The 27660-nt window shown below is 47.4% G+C and overlaps 5 protein-coding genes across 5 annotated transcripts; 3 read left to right on the top strand and 2 right to left on the bottom strand.

Annotated features, from left to right (window-relative positions):
• Nucleotides 1-1881: 1881 nt before the first annotated feature.
• On the bottom strand, nucleotides 1882-4119 carry Pdw03_2271 (APSES transcription factor, putative; the record flags this gene model as incomplete). Its single annotated transcript, XM_014681406.1, has 3 exons — nucleotides 1882-3734; nucleotides 3799-3985; nucleotides 4078-4119. 3 exons carry the CDS (start codon nucleotides 4117-4119, stop codon nucleotides 1882-1884), a joined length of 2082 nt encoding a protein of 693 aa, XP_014536892.1.
• Nucleotides 4120-4509: 390 nt separating this feature from the next.
• Nucleotides 4510-4950, top strand: Pdw03_2270 (NADH dehydrogenase 1 beta subcomplex subunit; the record flags this gene model as incomplete). Its single annotated transcript, XM_066100132.1, has 3 exons — nucleotides 4510-4561; nucleotides 4625-4746; nucleotides 4846-4950. 3 exons carry the CDS (start codon nucleotides 4510-4512, stop codon nucleotides 4948-4950), a joined length of 279 nt encoding a protein of 92 aa, XP_065957859.1.
• A 1603-nt stretch (nucleotides 4951-6553) lies between these two features.
• Pdw03_2269 (Glutamate-cysteine ligase catalytic subunit) lies at nucleotides 6554-8908 on the top strand (the record flags this gene model as incomplete). The annotated part of the gene is made up of 7 exons (XM_014681404.1): nucleotides 6554-6564; nucleotides 6620-6692; nucleotides 6761-6826; nucleotides 6892-7034; nucleotides 7086-7211; nucleotides 7265-7850; nucleotides 7901-8908. 7 exons carry the CDS (start codon nucleotides 6554-6556, stop codon nucleotides 8906-8908), a joined length of 2013 nt encoding a protein of 670 aa, XP_014536890.1.
• A 1406-nt stretch (nucleotides 8909-10314) lies between these two features.
• Pdw03_2268 (Extracellular lipase, putative) lies at nucleotides 10315-12178 on the top strand (the record flags this gene model as incomplete). The annotated part of the gene is made up of 4 exons (XM_014681402.2): nucleotides 10315-10575; nucleotides 10669-10855; nucleotides 10914-11534; nucleotides 11586-12178. 4 exons carry the CDS (start codon nucleotides 10315-10317, stop codon nucleotides 12176-12178), a joined length of 1662 nt encoding a protein of 553 aa, XP_014536888.2.
• Nucleotides 12179-17088: 4910 nt separating this feature from the next.
• On the bottom strand, nucleotides 17089-18823 carry Pdw03_2267 (Zinc finger, NHR/GATA-type; the record flags this gene model as incomplete). Its single annotated transcript, XM_066100131.1, has 6 exons — nucleotides 17089-17301; nucleotides 17411-17728; nucleotides 17880-18105; nucleotides 18162-18207; nucleotides 18290-18732; nucleotides 18792-18823. 6 exons carry the CDS (start codon nucleotides 18821-18823, stop codon nucleotides 17089-17091), a joined length of 1278 nt encoding a protein of 425 aa, XP_065957858.1.
• Nucleotides 18824-27660: the final 8837 nt, after the last annotated feature.

Below are 27660 nucleotides of genomic sequence, written 5' to 3'. Positions count from 1 at the left end.
ACCCAACACAGCAGACCAGAAGGGGACTAGTGTCATCTCTCCAAGCACAACGGCTTTGAGAGGGAAAATCAATGGAATATCAACGGAGGCTCACTTTGACATCTTCTTTTATTCTGTTTCTCTTATGTGGGCAGAATTGAGGCTTTTCAAGCTTTTTCAGGTTTACCTATCTTCTAGGGAAAATCCTATTATTCTGCCTTACTGCCTGATCATAGCTGACAGCATCACGGAACAAGACCCATTGGGGAGATTTCGAGGTCTGACTGGCTCGTCCTGTCAACCAATAAGCAACACACCCAGACCTGTATTGATCACCCATCACATCCCTAGCCAATCTATTGGCTGGTGGCCTCTGGTGGCGCGACGTGGCTGCCATCTACGCCTGACAATGCCCCTAGAGCCGCTCGTCGCTGATGCTAATGCCAGCCAATGGGTTTGCCTGGACTTGGTTGCTTCTAGCTCACAACTCAACCAGATCTCACTACGATCATTGTTAAAGCATGCGCTGCGATGACAATAAATTCTGGGATCTAATGTTAGCGTGTCTTTCCAGTATTCGTTGTTCTCCTGCTTTTTATCACTCCCGAGCGTGTTTCTATAATGTTCCCTGGCTTTGCTCCCTCATAGCCTCCTTTACCCCTGAGCTATGAGATGATCACGAGGGTAGCATCACGACATGTAAGTGATCTTGGGCGACTTTTGATCTATCTAAAGCAATCAGCGCTTGAAGTGAAACAAAACAACAACGAAATTTAGGCAAACCCAAGAAAGGCAAGGGAAATTATAGAACATGATTTGCCAAATTGGTCAGAGTAGAAATCTAAGTAGACTCTCCAGTTCGATTCTCATCGTGTCCGTTCTCGTGTGACACACTGGATGTGACAATCATGTGTAAATTGTAGACAAGACCACCTTCCCCTGAATCATGAAACAAGTAGATAAAGGCTCTGGTGCTTGCCGCCATGTCCCCCCAAAACTACGTTTTCTTTGGCAAGAAGTTGCGGAAATTAGAAAATGGTTGTCCAGGTGGGCATGCAAGTCCGATCAGCGACAAGTGGCATATCAAGTACTTTGTGGACAACAATAAATCTTGACGGCTAGTTGAGATGAGGATACCTCCCACGTTCGCTTATGAACCAAGGCGTGGATGCATGGTTCTAGTAGAGTATGATCTTTTTCATTAGCAACTACTAAACTTTTTGGTCGGCCAAAGAATCGGCTGTGCTATGTAAAATGCGCGAAGATAACAATGGGCCTGCGTTGTTGCATCTTTCAGGGATCATAGACCGAAAAGGTTAAGATCCCCCCCGGTGCTATGACCAGGGAGGATCACACAGACCAAGAAACTGCCCAGTGAGATCGTGGCAGGGGCTAGCGTGATTATGATGATCTACAACGATTCAAGAAGGTATGGGTTATCAAATGTAGAATTACACGCAAAGCTGGTACTGACCAGGCCTCTTGTCGCCCTAAATGAATCATAACATGTATAACGTACAGATGTGCCCCTCCTGGGTTGGTATTTCGCATCTCGTCCGTTCGGGGACCGCTACCCCCATGTTGTATGTACAATGCACAAGCACTCTTATGGTCTGTACAGACACATATGAAATAAGAGTTATACAGCCTGTGTCTGTACTGTCTGCTTGTAGGCCATAATGCTAGTCAGATGGAATGAGACCCAAAATCACAACCAGATGAGTTGTTGACGAGCCATGAGGACAGAACATGAAGAAAAGACAAAACAATGGATGTGAAGAAGAAGAGAAAAAGGATGAAGATGCGGGGTATCTGCTGGCTGAGATGGTGTGCCAGAGGAAGAAAATCAATGAGTCGTGAGATATTATCAAACATCGAGTCCATGGTGCGACCTCGAGGTACTTAAGCATCCACTTGGACACCAGTTCCGGGGAGAGTGGCCGACTCATTCCGGGATGGTAAGCGTCCATGACCTAATTCTGGAGTGGCGCCCTTGCCATTCATTCGGTCAAATTCCAGCGTTTCAGCCAACTCCGCAGCCATAGGGTCCAGATCTTCTTCTTTGAGCCCGGTCGCCAAAGCAACCAGCTTACGGTGCATATCGAACTTGGTGCTCACACCCGCATCCGCAGTTTGTTGCGCTAAATCCGTAATGGCATTGCGACGTATCTTCTGCGCAGAGTTGAGCTCTTGGGCGAGTCGATACCGAGCCATTAATTCATCTTGCTCAAGTGACGCGGGCGTAGGTTTAGGTACCTCTGTATTAGCAAACTGTTCAGCCAGTCGAGCATGCTGGATTTGCTCAAGAAGGGACTCGTAGCTTGCCCGCAATTTTTCATATCGACCAGCTTGGTCATCATTACGCTCATGCTCGGCCTCCTTAGCCGCCAGTGCAGAGAGTTGCTTTTGAATCTTCTGGCGGTCGGATTCCAATTGCTCGTGTAACGCTTCGGGATTGGCGACATCATTGGAATCTTGCTGGTTGATCTTTGAGTTTCCATAGGTCACGGCAAGCTTTTTATTAGCCTCGACCATGATTGTTCCAATCTTGGAGAGGAGCTCAGAGGTCGCAGGGGCATCCGGGATGGGAGCAACGGACTGTCGATCCGTGCCCACAAGACCAGCTGCGTCTGCATCCATAGTGACGGAAGATGGGGCCGGCGGAATGTCCTGCTCATGATGTTGAGAACGTAGTGCAATACTGCTAGCGGTTTCCCCCTTATTATTCACCAGATCACCAGCGCGGTGACAATGCACGAGAAGGATGTTCACCAGGCGAAACGCGCCGTTTCGAGCAGCAACCAAGACAGCGGTGTCTCCATTCTGATCCTGACATGACAACAACATTTGTATCTCATCTTGTGAGCATGTCTTGCATAACTTATCGAGGAGTATTTCACAATAATAACGTGAGCTCTTCCACTTTCCCTTGCTTCGAGTATTCTCTGCAATGTGATGGAAGATAGTGGCACCGAACCAGTCTCGAAAAGAGACAGTATCCAGAAGCATATCTAAGAGAGCCGGGAACGTTCTCTTCTCGTAGTTATTGGTAAACAGAACAGCTCGGACAAGTGGGGTCTCTTCATGCTCCGAAAGTGCCTTGACATTAGCTCCTTTCTGCAGAAGATCTTGCACAATTCCCAAGTCACCCATCGCACATGCCCAGTGGAGTGCTGTGTTCCTCGAATCATCAATGGCTCGATCGACTTGGAAATGAGCAGGTGGTTCGGGAGGAGAAATGCGTGTTGCCTCTGGTGCATCACCCACGGTCATAAAATAGTCTAGAAGCTGATCGCCGTATATTATGTGTTCTTGCTCGCTGATGGACATAGCGGTTGCCTCATCCACCCCACGCTTCCGCTTCCGTCCGCCGTGTGACATTTGAAGTATATCCTCGTCTGCGACCATTGATGATGATTCAATTGTAGCGTGACCGATTGACTCATTATCATCGAACCCTGCATTCATGTCATAATGATCTTGTGGAATGGTTGGAGGACCCATGCTGCGCTGGGGTTGGACAACTTTCAGGGACTCTGAAGCTGCTACCGCTGCGGCCGCTGCAGCGGTGGCAGCAGCACGGTTTGCGGCAGCCGATTTCCTCGGTGCTCGGGGTTTAGATGGAGCTGATGTGTGCTTTGGCGCCGGTGGTGGACTGTGATCTCCGGCAACATAATCGAAAATCGGGGCTAGTTTGGTAAGGATGTTGTTGCGTTCCGCAAGCTGGCGGCCTTCCGGAAGTGGGATCCATGTTCCTGTGAGCATCATCTGTCAGTAAGCTGAAGTTTCTCTTCAGGTCTTATGGATCCCAAGACATACCCTGATATTTGCCATAACCCCCCTGGACTTTCTCATGTACCCCCTTCTGGACCTCTCGTTCGAGGATGCGCGTTCGTGCAGGCTTATCAAACCCTGCGGCTTTAAGGATGTGTGTTGCATTGACCCAATCATCCGCTCGCCTTCTCATGACACTGTCAGTGTCGAGCTTGAACTCGTACACGGGGACCTGGGAGTGAGAACATCAGTTGTGCTCGCATTCAATACAGGATACAATCCCACGCCGGGGAAGTGAAGATTTTCCATTTAAAGCATACTTACACTGCTATAGGTAGCAGAGTAAATGGTGTCCATCCCCGCCATAATGTGCGTCGCCGTTGGCCGCTGCAATTCAGTAGGTTCCCGAAGAGCAATATGGCACCCACGCACGTTGAAGCCGAAACGTCACCCCTAGAAGATCCACAAGTTGATCGGCGCAAGAAGTCTTCGGGACTCGATGCATTGCACGCGATAAAAATCCGGACCGAGAACAAAGAGATGCTATTCGGTGGAGCTGGGGTGGCATCCCAGATACGCGCTGGACGCGTAAAGTGCGCACTAGTCCTGTTTCGGTACAACGTCATGTGATTTAGTTATCATGTGACCTTCTGGTATCGGGCCAGCAGGAACCTCAAACGAGCGGGAATCGCCAACCACGCCGTCCTGCCTTTGTTTCCCCGCTCCTTACCTTTCCACCCCTCAACAATCGATAAAATGACTGTCATTGAAACGGTTAAGAGTGCCGTCGGTCTCTCGGAGACTTCCGGTAAGATTATAAAGCCATTGATCAATGATTGAAACTCCAGCAGGAAGGTTAATCAGATTCCAGCAACACGCCAGGAGATGTCGGAAGCCCGTCTTCCTATGCAGTACAGAGATTCATGCGCACACCTGCTGATTCCGTTGAATCGATGCCGACAAGCGGAGTACTACCTTCCCTGGAAGTGCGAGGTACGAGGTCCCTCGTTTTGATGTTCCAGCCCAATCCGATTCAACCAGAGCGCTTTCTAGAGCTAGTCGGCTAATGTCATTCTCTTCTTTCCCCTCCAGAATGAGCGACACTCATACGAGAAGTGCCAGTACGAGGAGTTCAAGAAGCGTGTGGCCAAGATGGACGAGCTGCGTGCCGCCAAGGATGGCGCCCGGAGCAACTGAATTGTGGGACTGTTGGTATGCACGGTCGGTGCTGCTGCTAAAGCAGCAGGATATGTAAATAATAGATACACCGAAACTGCTTATGGATTGCCTTTTGGCGTTTGGACCTTTCATCAAAATCGGCCATTTTTTTCTTCACCTGTAAGAACAACAATTGCATCCGCAACTTGAGGCTCTGTTGACATTGGCTAGATCAATCCCCAGCATGTTTCTCATAGCTTTTCGGGCCAAGCATGTGTCCATCGAAAAGTATCATTTGGCATAGCTTGAGCGCGTGTATGTAGATCGTATCGTAGACGCCTTATCTCCAAAAAGAGCTAAACAGCGCTAACAGTTTGACTTGTGTATTCCTCGTAGTTTCTTGCTCATGTAGAAACTAGGGTTTTCAAATTCCTTCGGCGAACTTGGACCGCACTGCTTTTCTCTGCGCAATCGCGCATTGTCACAGCCTACCAAATGTAAGCCTCGTGAGGCTCATTCGGGCTGCTTCTTGTATAGATCTCCCCAATACTTACTTAGGTAAACCTCTTAATCTATGACCAAAGCATGTTGCCTAGTTAGACACCACCTACTCCTGCATCAAATGATCGTTTGCGGCTTTGTAAGAGTAAGCTGCAGGTTCTATTGGCTGTAGTGCTGCCGGTTGGTGGTATGGATGATGTTACTCCAGTTATAGTAGGTATGTTACTATGATAATTGAACGCTTGGATGCATGAACAAGCCCCAAGACTAGGTAAACGAAAATAGCGCTTGGTGAGAAGCTGCTCAGACAATTCTCCTTGGACAAATATCTCATGAATACCTCATGTAATATTGCATTATAACGTGATACCTGCAGATTTGATGCTTAGTGTCATACATAGTTGATGCTGTCGTCATTGAATCATGTCGCTAAGGCCCGCCCCTTATGCTTTTGATATCTTTCATGCTCTTGAGACTTTAAATTTAGACACCTACTTCCTACCTATCCTGCAGGTAGCATCTCTATAGTCTAGCTTACTGATTGAATTGAACATTATCCAGGTTTGTTTTGACACTAATTACTGGCTAACATAGTTATCTGCACTCCGTACCTACATGTAGACATCGCTCGGGCCTATGACATATGCTCCTATGGTGATCCTTGAAGATGCAAGTGCAGGGTCTTATTTCGCCACTATCTCACCTCAATCTCTTTCTGCACGAGGACACTCCATGTTCAGTATTTCCCAAATTTAGTCAGATGAAAATCTACATGAAAGTCTTCGTTGAAAAACCTTGGAAGTCTCCAGAGCATCACCGAAGGGCTGGTGACAAATTATGATTAATAATACCAAGGTTTCCCAGTTGGGCAGGTAGGAAATCAAACTCCCGCCGTTATCGCCGCCCCCGCTAGAAAATCGGCCGGCCCTCCGAAAAATTGACCCCTCTCATTGTCATTTGCCAGGAATTGCAGAGAATCAATTAGAAAGGGACCTATGTACAGGTCTAGATCTCTTTGATTACTCTCAGTTCTTCGACTTTCAGCCTTCCTATTCACTCTAGGAGTGTCTTGATTCTTTTACCCTATACTTGTGCCTGGGCATTTTGTGTTCGCTAGCCTGAGACATACGTCTTCGACACAATGGGACTTCTGTATGTGTCATGGGAGGTTTGATTTGTTGTTCGGGACCCCTCTAATTTCAAGCAGAGCACTTGGAACAGCGCTGGAATGGCCGGAAGCCAAGACAAAGGCGGGCCAGGTGCGCCAGTGGGGTATTGAGGTATGCCGCTTATGTTCGATTCATCTAGATCGGTAACGAAACAACCTCGAGGTGTCTGACTTGAATAGCAATTACTTGCCAATTGGCGCAGGGCACGAGGCAAAGAACGTGATGCTCTCCTTTGGGGCGACGAGGTATGTTGTTCTGGTCCGCATAGTGTTTTCCGGTCACAATCGCTTATTCACGTCCTTTATAATAGGTTGAATACCTTGTGGTAGCTCTCGACGATGCGGCGAAGAAATCACGGCTATCTCTAGCCCAGGCTGAGATCCTGAAATCACTTGCAAGAGACGAGGAGTTGTGGAAGTCTGGTTCCGGAAAGGGCAGCCAAACTGGGGACCAGTGAGTGTGATTTGATGTCCAACAGGAACTAGTATATCTGATAACAGCCAGCGTCGGGGAGGAGCCGCCTCATTTCCACCCCGAATTTGGAAGGTTCATGTTGGAGGCTACTCCTGGACAACCTTGGGGGATCGGGTTTAAAGACCTACTCAAGGTGGAGTCCAACATGAAGTGGAGGTGAGCTCTTTCAGCAACACAGCTTGACCTAAAACACGCTAAAAGACCCCAAGACGAGAAGTTGCAAAAGCACACATGGCTCCAAATGAAGTCCCTATCACCTTGACAACCTTCCCTCGGCTGGGAACCAACGATGACTACATCCAGCCATACTATCCTCCGTCTGGGCCAGCCCTCCGCTCGCAGTTTGTTCCTGATGAGATTGCCAACCCCCATATCCGATTCCCCACTCTGGCCGCCAACATTCGATCCCGAAGAGGTCGCAAGGTCGAATTGAATGTACCTGTTTTCCACGACATCCATACGCCCAGGCCATTCAAGGATCCAACCGTTAACTACGACCTTCATAATTGGCCAGAGGATGACGACGTCCGCAACGGCGCAGCTAAAGATGATCATGTTTACATGGACGCCATGGCATTCGGAATGGGCAGCTGTTGCTTGCAGATCACCTTTCAAGCAAAGAACATGACAGAAGGCAGAAGGCTTTATGATCAACTAAGTCCTTTGGGGCCCATTCTTCTGGCCCTGACCGCCGCTACACCCATCTATAAAGGTTTCCTCGTGGACACAGATGTGCGATGGAATCAAATTGGCAATGCAGTCGATGACAGGACACTCGAGGAAATTGGCGAAGCTGTTAGTTTTCTGGATTAATACGCTTGGCTCGCAGGACTAACCTCTCGCAGCCTCTCAAGAATGACCGATGGAGAATTCCCAAGTCACGATATGCCTCTAATTCGACTTACATCTCTCAGGATCCTCGTCTCCGGAAAGAATACTTCGATCCTGATCTAGTTGTTGATGAGGATATTAAGAAACGTCTTATGGACGGGGGAATGGATGACCTACTTGCGACGCATTTCGCACACTTGTTCATTCGTGATCCCTTGGTCATTTTCTCTGAGGATCTCGAAGAACTTGATCTCAACAAGAGTGATCACTTTGAGAATTTACAATCCACTAATTGGCAGCACATGCGCTTCAAGCCGCCACCACCTGATAAAGATGATATTGGCTGGAGAGTTGAGTTCCGGTCCATGGAGATCCAAATCACGGATTTCGAGAACGCTGCGTTTAGCATTTTCATCGTCCTCATCACCCGTGCCATTCTGAGCTTCGATCTCAACTTCTACATCCCGATTCAGCGTACTACAGACAACATGGAGACAGCGCATGCTCGCAATGCTGTTCTTGACCGGAAGTTTTGGTTCCGCAAGGACCCCTTCCCTTCTAGGGTCCCTAGAAGCGCACAGCAATCGACGAACAGCAGCACCTTCTCGTCTACGGCGTCGTCAGCTATAAACACTCCCCCTCCGTCACCTCCTCTTGGTCCCGTCGAGACAGAGTTTGATCTCATGACCATCGACGACATTGTCAATGGATGCGCAGACGGATCATTCCCGGGTCTCATCCCACTCGTGGAGTCCTACCTCAACAGCATCAACGTTGACGTCGAGACAAGATGTTTCCTGGCCAGCTATCTTGATTTGATCCGGAAGCGAGCCAATGGAACTCTTTGGACTGGGGCTCGATGGATGCGTGAGTTTGTAGCCAAGCATCCTAGTTATAAGCAGGACAGTGTTGTGTCTGAGGAGATTACCTACGATCTAGTGAAGGCCGTTGAGGAGATGACTGTCAAAGAAGGCAAAAAGGGATCAGTCGGATGGGAACTTCTTCGAGGCAAAACGGTCTAGATCAGAGGTATCAACATACTCCCACACACAACTAGATATCCAGAGTGTGAGCATGTATAGCAGAAACTGAAATAATTTGCACATATTCATGACAAATGGAGGCCGCCCTTCTTGTCACAGCATCTGATGAGCCTTGATTTTTTTTTTTTTTTTTTCATTTTTCCAAGCCTCTCCAAAGTACTCATTCCATCAGCATTTCCTCTTCAGTCGGCAGTCGACACATATCCGCCAGCCCAGTCATCTTTTACTCGCCGTTGAGTCTATGCAAAATAAATTATTCAACACCAACTTGATCCACAACGCCATTGATCTTTGCCCGAAATGGGGCCCACACAGCGGCCAAGTTCAGGCTTCCTGCCTCATGCACCTTCACCTCAGGATCCCAGATACGCTCATTAATATCATCCTTGAGCCCGGCGACATGTTCAACAAACGAACCAATCGTACAGAAGCGCAGTGAAGTCGGAGGGGAAAGTGTGATTCCTCCTACTCGGACACAGTGTTTCTCGAAATCAGCGCGCGACTTGGCGCTCAGTGCTGCGAGAAAACCTTGCGTGACTGCGATAATGGAGGCAGTCTCTTCGGATTCTAGTCGGACCCCGGTACGGGAGCGATTTGGTAATGACCATATTGCTGATGGGAATTTAGGTGTCAAATTCTCGTGTATGTTGTATATTTACATCCGAGCTTTCCAGGAGCAAACCATTGCCTATGTCTCATCACAGCCACCGTTACAATGTCGGTCTCAGTCGGTTACATTCCGTCGAACTTTATTTGGATGTCAGAAACCCCGCCGTACGTCATATATCACACGACCTCTTTCATTCTACAATGTTCCTAGTTCAACTTGATTCAAGGTGTTACTATGAGTACTGGGTTACCTGGCCCTAATTCTCTCTTGCGAATGTACGAATGTGCGAATCTACGAATCTTCAAATCTACATGTCTACATGTCTACATGTCAACAGATCTCCAAATCTGAAGACTTGGCTCAGCAGAAAAGTTTCGGCTAATCGTCGGAATGTTTAATATGGGTTACGACCAAAGCAGACAATCGTCCGTCAAAGTTTGGGGAAGCTGGTGATGAAACTGATTACCCCGGAAAATCAAGAAGGGGCATTGGGTGAACCGACTGACATCCCACCTCCACTTCTTGGCATCACGAACTCTACTCCAAATGTCTATTATTCCGACTTCGCTATGCTGTTTCTGCTCCACGACCGGAACTCATATCTGCCGTTCACATCTCCGGAATGTCAATCACAAACTATTTGGGCGATGGGGCCTTCCTGCAACCCGGATGTCCTCGGACTTTCGGTGATGGAAACATTTATGCTATAAAAGGAACCAAACCGACTCATAAGGACAAGACGATAGCGGACAAGAGTGTTTTCCTTTATCTCATTATGATTGGATTGGTAACCAGCTTTCTACTATGGACAGCAGTCCATGCTGTCCCGACACAGTCATCTCCCACAGCGGCAGTGCGCAATGGAACCTATACTGGAGTGCGAAGCTCAACCTACAACCAGGATTTCTTTCTAGGCATGCCTTATGCCCAGCAGCCAGTAGGAAATCTGCGCTTTACTGTACCGCAGTCTTTGAATGCCAGCTGGGATGCTACACGCAATGCCACACAGTACTCGGATATTTGTGTTGGATATGGCGTAAGTACAACTCTTTTAGTCAATTTCTTCCACCCCCCTCCCCTCCCCCCCCCCCAAGATTATTCTGACTATTCTGACCAATGTGAAAATTAGACGGATTCGATTTGGTACCCTCAGTCAGAAGCATGTCTTACCCTCAACGTAATCCGGGGCTCTTCTGCCAACAAAGACTCGAAACTTCCTGTTGGAGTGTGGATTCATGGCGGTGGATTTTCTCAAGGCTCTGGGGCTGATGAGCGTTACAACATGTCTGCGATTGTAGACAACTCGTATCGAATTGGTAGGGATTTTTGCCCTCTTTTAGGATGCTTGAAAGTCCGGTCTAACTCGGATAAAAGGCAAGCCGTTCATCGCTGTCACGCTGAACTATAGACTGTCCGCATGGGGCTTTATAAGTTCCAGTCAAGTCTCCGGCAGCGGAAACACCAATCTTGGATTGAGAGATCAGAGGCTGGCGCTTCAATGGGTCCAGGAAAACATCGGCGCCTTTGGCGGCGACCCTAAGAAAGTCACCATATGGGGCGAGTCGGCAGGTGCCATGTCAGTGGGATATCACCTTACAGCATACAACGGACGCGATGACAAGCTGTTTCGGGCTGGCATTCTGCAGTCTGGGGGGTCGATAGCTTCCAGTCCGTCCAACTATACGACGTTCCAATCAAAGTACAACTCGTTGGCCGCCAAGGTAGGCTGCTCAGACGTCGTGGATTCACTGCAGTGCCTTCGTGAAGTACCGTTTGAGACGCTCAACGCCGCTCTAAACGTTACGGAGGGCGAGTCTGATTATAACTTTTCCCCTGTCGTGGACGGGGACTTGATTCAGAACTGGGGTAGTTATCAACTGAATAAGCATGCATTTGTGAAAGTTCCTATCCTTGCCGGCACCAACACGGATGAAGGAACAGCGTTTGGGCCTAGAGGCATCAACACCACAGAGCAGTGGTATCAATATTTGACCGGTGTGTATCCAAAAACTTCCACGCTACGAACTCAGCAGCTAACCCATTCAGACGGTGGATTTAACTTCCAGACACCCCCCTCTGTAGCCAAGCGCATCCTCGAACTTTACCCGGATGACCCATCGCAAGGCATTCCCGCCTTTCTCGGAGACCAGCGCGTGCCTTCAAACGGTCAGCAATGGCGCCGCACCTCAGCCTTCGCGGGTGACCACTTCATGCATGCCAATCGCCGGCGACAATGCGAAGTATGGGCCGAAACGTCAACCCCAGCATACTGCTACCGGTTCAACGTGCACTCGGCAGCTGTGCCCCTCCTTTCGGGTGTGAATCATTTCGAGGAGGTGGCATTTGTGTTCCACAACATTGCCGGACTGGGATATCACTATGGCAAACCATTTGATGGGGTGCCACAGTCGTACCTTGACCTCAGTTCTATGATGGCGAGCATGTGGGCATCTTTTATCCACGACCTCGATCCCAACCCGGGTGTAGTGCAGAGCCCTGTGCATTGGGATTCTTATTCCACGAACAAGCCCGTTGATCTCTGTCTCGATGCCAATACTACGAGTTATATGGAGGCTGATACATGGCGCAAAGACGGGATCGACTTTATCAACTCGGTTGCGCGGGCCTTTTGGCGGTAGGAGATGTGGTTGCAGTGATTCTAGAAAATACAGTGTTGAAACTTATGTTGTACAAATACATACAAATCGGAACCGAGATTCTGGTCCGCATTAAAGAAATTCCACCCACCCGTCCAACCATGGATCGCACCAAATCCACTGGCCACGCGAAGATTACATCACCTGCCCGAGTCGAAGCCAAATTGTGCCAAGAAACCAGATCAGGAACTCTCTCTCTCTCTTTCTCTTCAGGTCAATCAAGGTCAAATGCAGCTTAAAGAAGGATTGCCTTGGCAATTTTGGCTTTAGTTAAGGCTCAACCAAACTGCAGATCTCGAGGTTCTTTTGGCACTCAATTACAACATACAAGATCCTACTTGCAGAACTCGTATTCTGGAACCATGGGTTACCTTCTTCCGAGTCCCCGAAGGATTAAATCTTGTCCATTTACCTTTCCAGACCCATCAGATGTCTCACTCCGTCGATCCGCATTGAGAACAATTGTGTTGTATGTACGGAGCACAAATCGACGGACAAGCATTGGTCGTGGGTCGTAAGATGTCCATCCACAAAAGGTGTGCTCCCACCTTCGTCTAGATGTCCCGCTTTAGGCGCTGATCGCGCGGATCCCCTTTTAAAAGCAAATCTATGTTGTAGATTCGATAAACCCTGCCGTCTCCACCACGAATACATGAACTAGCAATTCTGATTTGCATTGGCTATACATGTAAGAGACTCACCGGACTTGGATGGAGAATGAGCATTTCAAGAATGGATCAGACCTGCGATATGGCCCCCGCTTACAAATTCACTTCAAACACAAACAAACACCTGGGCCCAGCCTTTTTTTTTTGGTTCATGGCGGGCACCAGTTGTGCATCATACATTCCAAAGCTAGCCGCCCCAAATTCCGTCACGGCACTTGCCTTGGAGCCGATCTCCGATTTCAGGCGGGGTGCTTGCATTGAGTCAGGATCTCCTGCACCCGAGGACTGCATCGTGAGGATCGGGGCGGGGCTGAAATCCTACGATTTGAAACTTTCATGCACGACCAGTGTTTGTTGTTGTTGATTTTTTTTTTTTTTTTTTTTTTTTAAAAAAAAAAAAAAATCAACGAAGCCTCCATTTTCTAATACAGCCTGGCCAAACCCAAATAAACACAGGGGATGCATCCTCCTGCAAGCCATCACCCGGGAGATTTCGGGCAGATGCAGCTGTTCGCTCGATCTGGGGGTGCATGCAGACTTGAACTATTGAAAAGCTTTGTACAGCTGGCAACGGAGTATACTGATAACATGGTATAGATCTCTCTGCATGTCTACCCAAGCCGTACGTTGTACGAAGTACGAAGCACGGAGTACTGTTGTTTCTATCATACACATACAGATCAGCAAAAAGTCAAAGAGAGTGAGCCAAGATTCAAATCAATCGTCCCAGTCGGGTAATTCGTCTCCACCCATCGTCCCACACGATACTACACAAGTGGTCTCAACCACATAGACTTTTCACCGAAACGAGTATCTTCGGCCACTTCATTGCATGGAGTCATGGAGATTCATGGGTCTCACCCGGGAACGTAGGAGCATCAAACGGCAAAGAACGAATTGGACCGGGGGCTGCCTCCATCCAATCAGAATCCGGTTGATTAATCCAGGGTCAATCAGGTTTCTATAATGGTTTGGATTTCGGTGAGTATATATTGCATTGACTTGGCAGTACGGAATCTGGACCTATATCTGTTGTAGGCTGTTTCGGATAGATCCGCTGCAGTTTGCAAGGTAATATCTGGTTTCCGAAAAATCCATAACAATGCGATAACATTTTCCACTTGCATCCTCTGTCCACTACAGATGTACCAATGCACGTTCGTTAATCCGGTACATCGTCCACGGCCGATTTCGAGTGTCGATATTTGCAGATTGTACTCCCGGGGTCCGTCTACCACCCAAGTAATAGCACGCTACGATGCTCCTTACGGAGTAGGCTACAACCAGCCACGGCAGAGAAGACAGAAGAAGACTCAAAGAAGACTCAAAGAGCTAGAACCTTACACTCCACTCCAGCTCTCCCCCCCCCCACCCCCCAACTCGGCATGGCGCGGGAGGCTCGAGAGCCAGATTGAAAGACCAATCTGCCACTGTGCGCTATTTTTTTTTAGCTCCGTAGAATCTGCCACAGAATTTAGGTCGCGTGGACCTTCACAGGGATGCACCGATATCTACGGAGTATTCCAAGCAAAGTTCTGACAGCAGGGAGAAACCACCATCGTCGTCGCCGGCGCCGGCGCCGTCGCTGTCGCAACCCCCACAACGGACAGTTTGCAGTTCGCTGCAGCCAACTATTGGATACGATCTGCATCTCACAACAAGATAGAGTTTTGTGTCGGCCACCGATCCAAGGCTTGTGGGCCCAGCACAGGCCTGTAGATGATCAACAGCGAAGGTCTATTCCTCTAATACATGCTCTGTGCTATGTAGGTCGGGATCGCCAAAAGGGCGATCGGAGCACGTCCGCGCAGAAATTTTTGATAGTCCGTGCAGATGGCTTCATCTATAGGATATTCTTTCTCCGTACTCCGCATGTATTCCGTATGTACTCCGTACTCCGGGAGGACGGAGGACGATTTTTTTTTTTTTTTTGGGATTTTTCCACCGTCTGGACTTCGGCAGTATTCGCCAAGCGCCGCGAATGGATACATCCACGTTTGCTAGCCCTTTTATTTCCCTTCTTTATGATCCTCCGGTACGATATGGAGATTATTCACGGAAAACCGTAGGATCCGAAGCACCACAGAAGAGTTATGGTACCACTTAAGTCTGTACCGTCCGGAACCCGCCTAGAACTAAAGAGAACCCTTAGAAACAGCGTATGAAACTGACCATGGAGATGACTTTCTCCGCGGCGTCTCAGGACTTGGGGCGATTCAAGGTGAAAAAATGACAACTTCCAGAAAAATCGATTCGAGTCCCAATGTGTGCCATCTCGTACGGAGAAATGTCAATTGGCTGCCCCAGGTGTCCACTAGGGTAAGACTCGTGGAGTCAGCCCCAAAATGGAATCGACATGGGATATAGCTTTTTGCCCCGTTTGGCCTTGGGGCGGGTTTTATTTTTGTCCCAGTTCAATCCCCGATCTATTGGAAAACGTGCAGGAGACCAAAAAAAAAAAATTAAGAAACAAAGGTTCGTTCAGGGTATGGCGCGTGGATCCCGGGAGACGCGAACGTGGGATCTGAGGGATCTCGATCTATTCGATGTTACCCAACTAGCTCTTTTTCTTGACCCTCAAACCCCCTTTGATCTAGAAAAAAAAGGGGGAGGGGGGGAACAGAAACAAAGAACCCCCAAAATTCTACTACTTTTACGTATCATATAGGAACTACTTCCGAAGTGAGTATAGTGAGTTTAGGCCTGAACAGAGGATGGTCCAACCCATTGGAATACACTTGCAGATGCGATCGGTTCGTTCGAACTTGGCCATGCGGGCTCACGAACTAAGCTGTCAATCTTGACAATGATAAATCGTGAGCGGCGTTTGTTTTTTTTTTCCATCTATCACGTATGCACATTCCGAAAGGAGTGCCTTCTAGCAGACTGTGGCGGTCTGTACGGAGGGAAGAAGGTTACTATGTTGTATGTAGGATCGTAGGAGTAGATATGATACAGATATGTTCCATTGTAGTATTCCGTATAGGCACTTGCACTCTTGCCTGTATACCTATAGATGTGCATTATGCAGTAGAATATGTACTTAGGAGGATGGAGATACACTCCATATTTAATCTGCATCTAATCTCAATCTCATGTGAGATCTCATGCCCGATCCCGATCCCAACCGATCGGATCTGATTTTCCAATACTGGCAAATCATCTATCTCGAATCGGTCACCTTCGAGACTGGATGATCTGCTTGTCTGTTTGTTATGACGAAGTAGAGGATCTCTCTTTGGAAGGGATCTCTCGATCCAATTTCAACAATCGAGTGGGAAGACTATAGATCTGAAACTTGCTTCGACCCAGTAAATTAACCAAATGAGACAAATCTTCCTGTGATGTTTGTTTCTCATGCATTAGCCCCTGCACGCACAACATAGTAGGTAAGGTAGAGCGAATCAGGCCTTTCAAAAAAACAAATTGAAAAAAAAAAGCCGAGGGATCATGCCATAACTTTTTTTTTTTCATCACAATGCATGTGTTCAAGCCCATGATTAGATGAACTGCAACTCAAATCAAAATAGGCGAGATCATGCCATAGAGGCATACGCAAAAGCTATAATTAAAAAAACAAAGCCTGGAACTATCTTCGGTGCCGAGACTTACGGCCGAAACGATATGTGGCAACAGGATTTAGGGATGTGAGGTTTGAATGTGCAATTGGTGCCTTTCCCGCAAAACAATTCCGGGGATATCCACACCCCCAAGGTGTCATGAGACCTTAAAAATTGAAGATCAAATGTCGACTAGGAAAACAAAAAGGAATAAAAAAAAAAAGGGAACGCTGAGACACGGATCGTACATCATATCAAGGTCATACTCGAACAGAAGAGTTCAGGGAACAAAACAATGCAGGGTATAAACCGATAACGGTACTGAGAGAGGGGACCAGCGAGAAAGGAAGAAGAGGTTAGGGAAACCAAAAACCAGTTTCAGATCAGATCAAAGGCTATTGAATCATCCAAGGGGGATATCTATGCTAAAAGCCGTGTTTCTCCCAATACCTTGGAAGCTGTTTGGTGGGGGGGGTATTATATAAGAGCAACGAGGAAGAGTCCTTCAAAGAAAAGATCACAAAGGGAAGACATTAAACCAGCAAAAAGAGAAGCCGAATAGGGAAAGATCGCAGAAAGTCCCAAAGAAAATGGCCAGTAAACTCCCATCGCCCTCTATTTCCCACCTTTTTTTTCTCCCCAACGCCACATGAAAAAAAGAAGCTTAATGGCTGGTCGGCGAAGCGGAGTCGAGAACCGACTTGGGTTTGAGATTCGAACCCAGGCTCGCTGCCTTGTGAGCGCCCATTTTGCGAGTCAGTTTGGCGTAATGTAGACCACAGGCGTTACACAACGTCCGGGCGCCATCTGGACCCCGACGCCATTCTGGTGTCTCGGCTCGGTTACAGCTATGGCAACGACCAGGAGGGGCTGCTTTCTGCAAATCGGAGTTAGCCAAACACATTCATGGCATGGAGGGTGAACGAGATGTCAACCACTCTCGACCACCTTGTCAACCCAGGGGAAAGGAGAAGTCTAGAACGTACTCCGCGCCTTTTCTTTGGATCTGCACCTGCAAACCCACCCGTGCCTTTAAAGTCCTCTTGGTACATGGCCATGTGATCATCTTCGGTTTTGAACGCCTTTCGCTGCGCCATCTGTTCGGCGAGAGCCTGTTCCTGGTTCACCACGGCCGTGCGTATCCGAATTAGAGCATCTTGGTTCCGCCGTTGCATATGAAGCATGTCCTCCACCTCATTTAGCGAGGGGAGGGACCCTAGTAGTGGGCCAGATCGCTGTGTCTGATGTGCGCGAGCCGCGTAGTGCCGTGAAAAGTCAAGGGTTCGCGTACTTAATTCGGCGATCTGTTCCACCACGTCAGTCTATTTGTACGATCAAGAGATTTGATGTTTAAGTTTTGTCCAATGCGTTCAAAAAAGAGAAATACCGATCATGCGATCTTTGGAGGAAAAAAAAGGGGTGGGGGGGGGGGGGGGGGGGAAGGAAATTTCATACCTCATTCAAAGATGTCTCTACATCATAGACGTCCAGATGCCGTTTTCCAGTGTCGCTATGGGGAGGACCTGGTCGACCCACAAATCCACCCTTGACTTCTTCCACACGCGGTGCACCCATGTATGAACGGTTATCGTAGTGAGCAGGAGGGTATGAGTGGCTACCGGATTGAGGTTGGAAGGAGTAGTTTGGAGGGAAATGACCGTAACCATTGGGCGAAGGCACACTACCAGCGGAGGTTGGTGCACTGTACTCATATCCGGATGAATTTTGTGAGCCAACCGAAGTGATCCCTGTTTTGGCACTTTGTGTAGGAGACTTTCCCGTGCTGATAGAGTGTAGTGAAGGATTGCGTGAGTCTTGTGTGCTGATGGAGGCGAGACTAGAGCGCGATGCATCCTGTAACTGACCTTGATGGGGAAAATTGGGTTCCCGCATCAAGGGTCCCGTCGGTGGTCCATTCGAAAAGGGATTCGGTGGTCCAGCTGGACCTTCTGCGCTTGGTCGTCCGATGAGATGTGACGGCGGTGCAGGGTGTGCGGATTGTGGAGGTGGAGCGGAGGTAGATGCAGGATAAGGGAGAGGGTTGTCATTGCCGAGGGCCTCGTGGATTGATGGGAGGGATTGTCTTAAGGTATGTTTTTCTTTGTCGTCTTCAAGGGCGCGACGTGCCTCCGGCGACGAGATGTACCCCGGCGGTGCATTCGACGCGTAGGAGTAAGGTAGGGATTGTCCGGAGTACATGATGTTAGGACTCATCAGAGGAGTTGGAGAAGCGGTGGCGCTCGAAGGGTGTCTGGAGGTGTACCCTGATCCGTCTTTTCCTAGGAAACCTATCGCGGGCAAAGGGTCTCTGTGAATCAAAGCTTGGTCAGCAATAGAAAAGATTGACTGTGAGCTCATAAGACCAACCTGTGCCTAGGTGCGGCTTCCAAAGACCCCATCACGTTGAAAGTAGATAAAGTGCGATATTTCTAGACGGAATTCAGGGAAACAGAGTTCAAGGTCGAAAGATCGCCTCTCGTGCGACTAGGGAAAGGCGTTCCACCTGTTCGTGCCGAAAGTGGTGGAAAAGAGGCCCGGATCCGAAGATCCAAAGATCCAAAGATCCCGGGGGGCAAAGGTTGGAAGTTGTGGCGTTTAGATAGAGCCCAAGTAACCCAAGAAGTTAACCAGCAATTACCTTCTCTTTCACTTTTTTTTCCTTCAATTTCTTGTTCTCTTGTTCTTTTTTTCTTTTTTTTTCTCCAACGTAGAAATCAATGAAAATTAGGAAGAAAAAATAGAGAGAGGGGAAGAGAGAGATAGAGAGGAAGATTAAAAATAAAACCCCTCCAAATAAAATCTTGATCAAAACCAAAGAAAAGGAAATTAAAAAAAAAAGAGTCAAGATCGCAAACGCAAGGGATATAAAGCGTGGAAATGGGAATGTCAATCCAAATATGAAAGCACGAGGTGGAATGGGGATAAATATAAAAGGATACACCTTCAGAGAGGGGAAAAGCCAAAAACCAAAAATCAAAGGGGATCGAGGCTACTTCATTTCGGGCTTTAGATTGGAAACGGGAAGCTTAGAGAGGAGTACAGGAACTTAATTTTTTTAATTGTTTTTAATTTCTTTACCATCAAAAAATAATTAAATTAAAAAAAAAGGAAATCAAAATAAAGAAATGTAGAAATATGGTTAAAAAAAAAAGATTATTATAAAACAGATCGAGATCCGAACAGGGGGAAAAATTACGTGGGAAATTGCCAGATCGTCATAACATGGTTTTACAAGGCAAATTACCAACTGCGGATCATCGAGACCATACCCTATCACTAGTAGGGCTTTTTAGATGTTTAGTGTGTTTATTTCTCAGTGGAGCCAAGTAATTCGGATAATCTTCTTTATGTAGAGGCTGTGCAAACTGCATCGTACTCCGTGATCCATATCTAATTAGGTATGTAATTACGGAGTACATACACCTCCTTCTGGAAACTGCAGGGTGTCCTCGGTGTCTGATATCCAGAAATACAATGCGACACTGGTCAGGAACCTCCAACATTTGTGTAACTAGCACTCCGTACATGATGCTTTCTACATAGTGAAGACCCACAGCCGATCCAATTTATTCTCGACACTCACGGTTAGTACAAATTAAACAGGAATTAGGAAGTTCATGGTCGGAAAACGAATAGAACACAAAGAAACGTTATCCCACCCCAGAGCCTAGGATCGATCGAGATTAACGGCCGATTCCAAACGTGCTAAGGGACGGTTGAATACCGGTAGAGTGGTCCAGCAAAAAGAGAAGCTAGCGGACGATAGTTCTAGCTCATCACAATGTTCCAGTATCCTGGACTCAATTTATTATAATATTAGGTAACAAATAGCGCAAAGTAATCTAAGAGTAATTTTTAGATTGGCATTGACTTGACGACAAGTATCATGTACGAGTGAGTACCTGTATCTGGATCCATGTCACATGAGAGAGATCTCCGATTTAGAGTGGGTAAAAATGTCAGTCTCGGGTTGTGAATTAGACTAAAGTCCTGGAGGTTAGACCGAGCTTATTAATAGTGAAGGACATGATGTCAGATCCATGGTGTTGCTCTAGTATCACAGTACAACATAGTCCAGGGTTCAAGGCCACTTGGAAGGCAACCTTGGAAGATCTTTGCTCTCTTGAGTTTGTTGACCTGCAGCCTGTGCGCAAATTACGCCCCAAACCCCTGGGGTAGAAGAACCAATAACTCAACAAAAATGAAGCATCGAGTCTGGGGGACATGCAACACCAGGTCGTGTCACAAGGGGGAAGCACAAGATGCACAAAGGGGGGGGCACTAATTCGAGATCTCTGATATGGGGACACAGAGGGGCTCTTTCCATCGCAACTGAGGGAATCAGAGACGTGGCTGAGGTTGCGCAGTCAGATCTGAAAGTGCCCGACGCGGTCTGGATTACAACGTTCCATGGTTCACTCGACTTTAATTTATTCTATCTTTAATTAATCTTAATTTCATTTTTTGTGTTGTATAATTCTTGTTTCTTACTTATACAAATACTCTATACTTATCCTAAAGTAACTCTAGTCTCTTTCTCCCACCCATTCAAACAATCAAAAACAGACCCGGCCACTAGGTGGTGTTTACGTCACCGAGCCATAATGCCGTTACAAGCCAAGATCGTGAGCTGGTGAAATCACAATAGAAAAAGCCAAACACAAAAAGAACCCGGGAAAGGCGAACCAAAAAGGCAAATAAATTAATAAATTAATTCGTCAGTCTCGGAGCACGCTACCCCCTTGAGTACCCGCCGAAAAGGATCGGATCGCAAGAGTGTTGCAACACACGTTACTTAAGCTTTAGATCGAGATCGCACACGGGACGTTAATTGGCAAGATCGCCTGGGCTGCTCCCATCCCAGTCTTTTGACCCTGACGTTTGACAAGATAAAAGCTATGTTGGTGGTACAGTGAAGGTTAGAACGGTGAGAGAGAGAGGCTTGGATTTAAGGGAAGAGAAGAGAGGCAGATGGGCCGGTTGCCTTTCCAGGCGCCCTGCGTAAAGTCCCGGAAAAAGCCCGGCTTCGATAGTGTTTGGCGTTTTCTCTATAGTGTCTTGGAAGTTTCTACGGAGTACTTCCCATACTCCGTACTCCGTATTCTGTGCAGGTCTCTCAAAAGCACCGAAGGATCAAAGCTCTCCTATTCAGAAAATCTATTTTCTGGAGCTTTAAGTTTGTTGGCCACAGACCCACCACATTGGACGTCATATTTCCCGTTCAAACGCCGGGAGACAAATCTTGTCCAATTTACTCCGTGCAAAATAAGGAGTACTGGAAATCACAATCGTCTGGTTAATCCCTAGTCTCGAGCGTGGCACAGCAGAGCAGCTGTTATGGCCCCGTTCACCTCCTTGATCGCTCTTCGGCGCACAGACTCAAGGGGGAGACCCATAATGCTGTACGATATACATCGCATGGTCCAACGGTCGGCCCAAGGTCTGAATGTTGAAGATCCGAAAACGGTGAGAGGCAATCGCCTCATGATCTTCCCAATATCCAACGTGGTTATCTCCGACAGTTCTTGGCTTTACCATGGCTGTACGATGTACTGGAGCACCCCGTGCGCTTGAGGGAATCACCTCGATCAGCCTCGAAGAGATTTTGTGATAAACTTTTCCATGCAAATAAGCAAGAGCAAATCCCGAGTCTGATACATATTTGACTCCCTGTGCACCAGAATCAGGTCATGCGTTGGCCATATTCAGGAGGCACTGCTTTTTTCTTCCAAAAAAAAAAATTTCCTAAAAAAGAGAATGTGCAAAAGTGCATTATGGCACAATGGACTTAGTGACGGGTCCGAAATCAACCGCTACGTGGAATCGATCTACACAGTAGTCACTGCATTGCGATAGCTCAATGTACCAGCTGGATCTTACTATTTCAGCCACTCTGCGATGCATTCCGTGCGCACTGGAGATTTAGTGCATGCACGGTAGGTCACTTCCATCTGCCGAACATGAATGCAGTAAAGATCTCTCTGCGATTGGAAGATTCTCCGCCTGCACGATAACGGGGTGCTGGGAGGGACCAGGTGCAAGTCAGAAATATCATACTGTTGAACCCCGATGAGATTGATCACAATGGATCAGAGGCTGAAATCCATCGACTACATTACAGTGTACGGAGTACATCGCACATCATACGACAAATAAATGTACCTAGGGCATTTATCAGGGGCACCGGATTTCCCCGCGATGTCTCGGCGCCTTTTGATCTGAACTATCAGAATCGCAACTGGTTGCACTAGCCCGGCTGTAGTGCGCTATGATGAATCATACACGATCGAAGTACTCCGTAGGGAGCATGGTTTCTGAATCTGACCTGGTTGATTTTAATACAGGAACAAACCAGGACCGGTTGTTTTTGGGAGTCCTGGTTGCCTTTTTACGGCAACTAGGAGTGCAGGATGAATTACGCAGACACCCTAGACAGTGCTTTTTTTTTACGGGACGCGTCCCACTGAGAATATCACAACATGGTTAAGAGGTATTCAACAACAGAGTCTGGTGAAGACATAACAGAAATTCACCAAGTGGCATTCGGCAGTGAAGATATTCACGTGTACTGCCTCCCCTAAGTCCCATTTGAGATGTTCAAATGAAGGGCCACAAATTCACCAGAAATTCATCTCCAGTGACCTATGAAATAAGTGCTTTTAGAGATTTGACACCCATATCAAGCTATCTGAGAGGATACCGATCCTTGGCCAAGCGCCTCTTCCTTTTTGGTTTTTTTTTTTTGGACTTTACAATACGCCCGCTCGAGGTGAAAATCTTTGCCCAAGATGTAGAAGAGAAATGACTTCACAGGATAACTAGTTACCACTAAAAGACCATTGGAGACATGATCTCGTGAGTAGGGTTGATCCGACAAACCGTCAAAGCCGTTTCTCCCCTCAGCTCCAAGTCCGTATTTTAGCACGGTCTATGGGTTTTTTCCCGACAACCGTGGAGGACACATAACCCGACGATCATAACATCTTAGCCGGACGGAGACGAGCGACAACACTTTTTTGGGTTGGCAAGAATTTACGATCCGATCCCACTTTTAGTGCGCATCGACCACGAAATAACCATTTTTTTTTCTACGATCCAATATATGATATGGTCTCACGAACTGGTATCATCCAAAAAAAAAGGGGGGGACTATGAATGTTATCGTCCATAAAACGAAAGACTATCAGGTTGATCTGTGACCCAAGACTAACACAGAGTAGCCAATCTAAGATTGCAGGTTCGTCGACACAGCCCACAATCGTCGGTTACAAGGTTATCTGCGAATTGACGTTAGACTGAAAGAGACTAAGACATATTCCCCTCACCGGGATATTACAACCATGCAGATGCACGAGCACGGTTCATGTCCCAATTCCGCACAAAGTACAGAGTTAAACCTCCGACAATCTATCCAGTCAACACACCATCATGCCATTACCCGAGACTCCGAAGTGGCGGCGCAGGAGATTGTTTAATTCGCCCAGTGGGGACTTCCCGGGGATCCCTCCGATCTCTCGTCTCAAAAGAGTAAGTTGACAGCTGCAAGTTGACCAAAAGACAACGAGGAAAAGAGAGAAGGAAGAGAGGGTCCGATCCCGGTCTAGAGATTGACCAAGGAGAAGAGACGAGGTGGGGAAAATGCGGTTTTTCTTTTCCTTCCAAAAATCAGGACAAATCTGCAACGCGGGCAATCTGCATGTACGGCAAAGGAACGGCACCAACGTTGACAGGGCCTAATTTTTGGAACTAGCAAGGGTTCTCTGGCCGTACTGCGCCAGAAGAGGACTAGAGGGATATGATTTGGGCTTAACGGGAAGTTTTATCCTGCAAGATGTCTTAGTGTGTCTTACTGGGTTACCGATTAGACCGAACTCCTCATCGAAACGTATCAGATCTATGATTTTCCGGTGGAAATTCTCTTTTTGAAACTAGCTCGGACAGAACTATTGATACGGGCTTTGCTCAAATATACAACATACAACAATTCTCCATCCAGTGATATGATGTTGTGATATCGATGTTGGACATTTCCAAGTGCAGACCTATACATCACTCTTTTGTTTCTCCCCTGACTCAGACATAGGACATCTTAGATGTTGTCGATGGAAGAATGAATCCTGTGCTTTTTCTCTCTTTTTTTTTTTTTTTTTTCCCCGCTGATTTCGCCACTGATCTCTATTGACATCTGCACGTTCTCAATTGTGCACCGGGAAAACTCTTTTAAGCTACCAGGCCAGGAAGTTCCTCATTTCGCTCATCCTTCGTATGTGGATTGTTGACAGACCGACATTTAGAAGAATCTCCACGGTGATAAAGGGGAAATAATTTATAAAAAAAAAAAAAAGCTAAAACAACCACCAAATAAAAATAAAAACGGGGAAATCAAGCCGGACCGTTCCCAGACTCCACCACAAGATAGACCGCTTCGATCGGCGGGGAGAGAGATTTTGGGATTTCTGTTGGAAGTTCCGTTTTTTGTTTTTTTTTTCCGTCCCTTTTGCTTTCCCCTACTTTTCCATCAGAGACTAAGTAGCTTAGGGCCAGTCAGTAGCTCCTATACGAGGTTAGCTTAAGCCAAAAGTTCCCCTGAGAGATCAACGAGATTACAGGCCGTTTGAGATGCTCCACATCATCGTCACAAGAGGAATCCCGTCGACTCCACTGATACTGCAGGTTTGCAATCTGCGCAAATCCCGAAAGAACCACCTTGATCGCCGTTGGAAATCTCCGAGTGAATGTCGGATAGAACCGCCTAGGCAGGGTGTAAAGTACCTGACCTGAATAGTACTCCCGATATTGATCGTATATTCATGCCGATCTCACTATTCTGCGGAGAACAGACCCGAGTCAGCTGATCTACGAGGTGCGACATGCCGTACTGATGCAAATTGCACACGCTCACTCCAACAAATCCGGCTCAGGTCTCTAATCCGTGCGGATACAAAGACACAAATCCGCCGAGGCCGAGAACGGAGATCGGGTTGAGAGATGTGGGAGATTGCACTCCATTTACTCCATTCTCAGCCACGCGAGGAAATGAGAAAAACGGCTTGGATAAATTAAGATCCGCCGGTGGAGACGCAGTGGATACAGTGACAGTCCCTCCAGATTTCCGCTCCATTGCTCCTCCGTCCTCCGTACATCAGGTTCATTACGGAGTACCACAATAGCAACGATTTTCGTCTCCTGCGGACCTCGGGAGTTATCTGCCGTTTGGCCTGTGCTGGTGATTGCCATGATAGATGTCCTCAGTACGCGTGCGAAGTTGGTGGTTTTTTCGTGGGTCGGGACGGCTGGCTGAGTAGGGAGTCAAGCTGCTAAATTCCTCTCGAGGGTTGGCCCTGATAACGCTGCATTTCCTGTGCATCTCGGTTGCGAAAGATCAAAGAGGTCTTATTTTCAGCAGATCGCCCAGTGCTCTGCCCATCTCACCCCGGATGCCCAGCAGAGACTGGCGCATTACAACATTGTACGCTGGAAAAGCACCTGCCCTCTCGGCGAATCCCCCCAGGGCACGTTCTGAAGTCCCTTCCTACAAATGAGCAAATCAAGACGACAGATTTGTGCTCGACATCGACGGTTTCTAGAGTGCTGCTTCAACGGGATTGATCTCCTTCGAATTTACAGAGTCTGGTTGCTGTAGTCGAGACCACTTCCTGGCGATCACAGTACTATCGAAATACGTAGATGTTGTATGTTGTGAATGCAGTACGCAGTACGGAGTAGATTATAAATCATATAAATCATATATATCATATGCACGGGAATCCTTCCGGTCCCATTTTGAAGTGGACTGGCTCGGCCGCATCTCGGCGAAGGTTCACACGGTTCTTCATTGGACGGAGTGGATGATGATCATTATGGAAACCTTCGCAAAGATTCTGAGAAAGGCCAAAAGCTTCAAAGCAAGCGACGTCGCTCGGCGCATCTGCTATTCTGGCAGAATACACCCTATACTCCATACCTCTGATCCCTAAATGATGTCTTGATCGATCTCTCGGGGTTGAAAGCATTGTCTTCTAAAGGTCTTTTCCCCCTCCATGACTCGTAACCTCTGAGACTATTCCAAATCCGTCGTGGCATATAGCCGAATATGTTGTAGACGAGGACTGGTTCTATGCAAGCGCACCAACTATCCAACCCCAAAGCCCGAATCAAGGGTCTAGTCGCGATGGCTATACATCTCCAGCTGCAGATTTTAGCTCGTTGGGGATCTTTTGACAGGTGTGTTATGCACCCACACCTTTCGAATGCATTAGCAACACGCCTAGCCCATTGACATATTAATCTCCCTCGCTGGACGAATAGGATTCCCCCAGTCAGGTCGAATAAAGTTTCCTTTTTTTTTTCGAATCTGAGCTATATGGCAAATAGGAAGACGACAAGACCCCCCATGATTGGAGGACTTTGAATCTGACAGCTGCGAGAATCCGCCTGAAGAAGATTTTAATTTCAACTCTGGTGATTTGTCATTCTTCGGCTACGGAGCACTCCGTTACAAAGAGTTCGATTTGATTTTAGCTGTTTCTTCCAGAACACCCCAAAAAAAAAACAAAACAATCTGACGAAAGTACGAAATCTCCATCGTATCCACCAGATCCTTTTGTTCCATCTTATACTTTTTTTTTTATGGGGATCTAATTTACAAAAACCAAAAAAAAAAAAAAAAAAAAAAAAAAAGACCGAAAGAACTAGTTCGCTCTGAGTGGTCCTACGATGGGAATCCTGTGAGTGGAGTCAAAATTTTGCGATTCCTTTTATCCCGTACATTCCCCTAGTTGACCAATAGATTGCAACGCTATTTTTGTCGCTTCAAGGGGGTGACTGGATGAGCTAGTGGAAACCTTGGAAAAATCTCCCTGGAATACCAGACCGAAGGATCGGCAATCGTCAATCATACCAGAACCACATGGGCTAGGTCCCGGCAGATCCGTCATTCCATTTAAAAAGGAAACTGATATGAAAACGGGCGGTCCACGATCTGACAGGTTCTGGCAGGGTCTGTTAGGATCTTCAGGTGGGCCGAAGAAAATGTGAATCCACACTCGACAACCTAAGAACGCCGTACGGAGTAATTTGACACCCGATACCGAGGACAACACACCTTCCTCCTCCTCCTCCTCCTCCCCCCCATCTCGTGAAGGGGAGGTCTGTTGACTCTCGGCCGGTATATGTTGTATACCCTAATCCCCAATACAGTCACGGCCCCGGGGATCTGGGCAGTCTAGCTAGTGTG

Source organism: Penicillium digitatum, chromosome 5 (genome assembly GCF_016767815.1).
Source record: "Penicillium digitatum chromosome 5, complete sequence".
Classification (NCBI taxonomy): domain Eukaryota; kingdom Fungi; phylum Ascomycota; class Eurotiomycetes; order Eurotiales; family Aspergillaceae; genus Penicillium; species Penicillium digitatum.
This window is presented reverse-complemented; position numbering and strand designations above follow the sequence as displayed.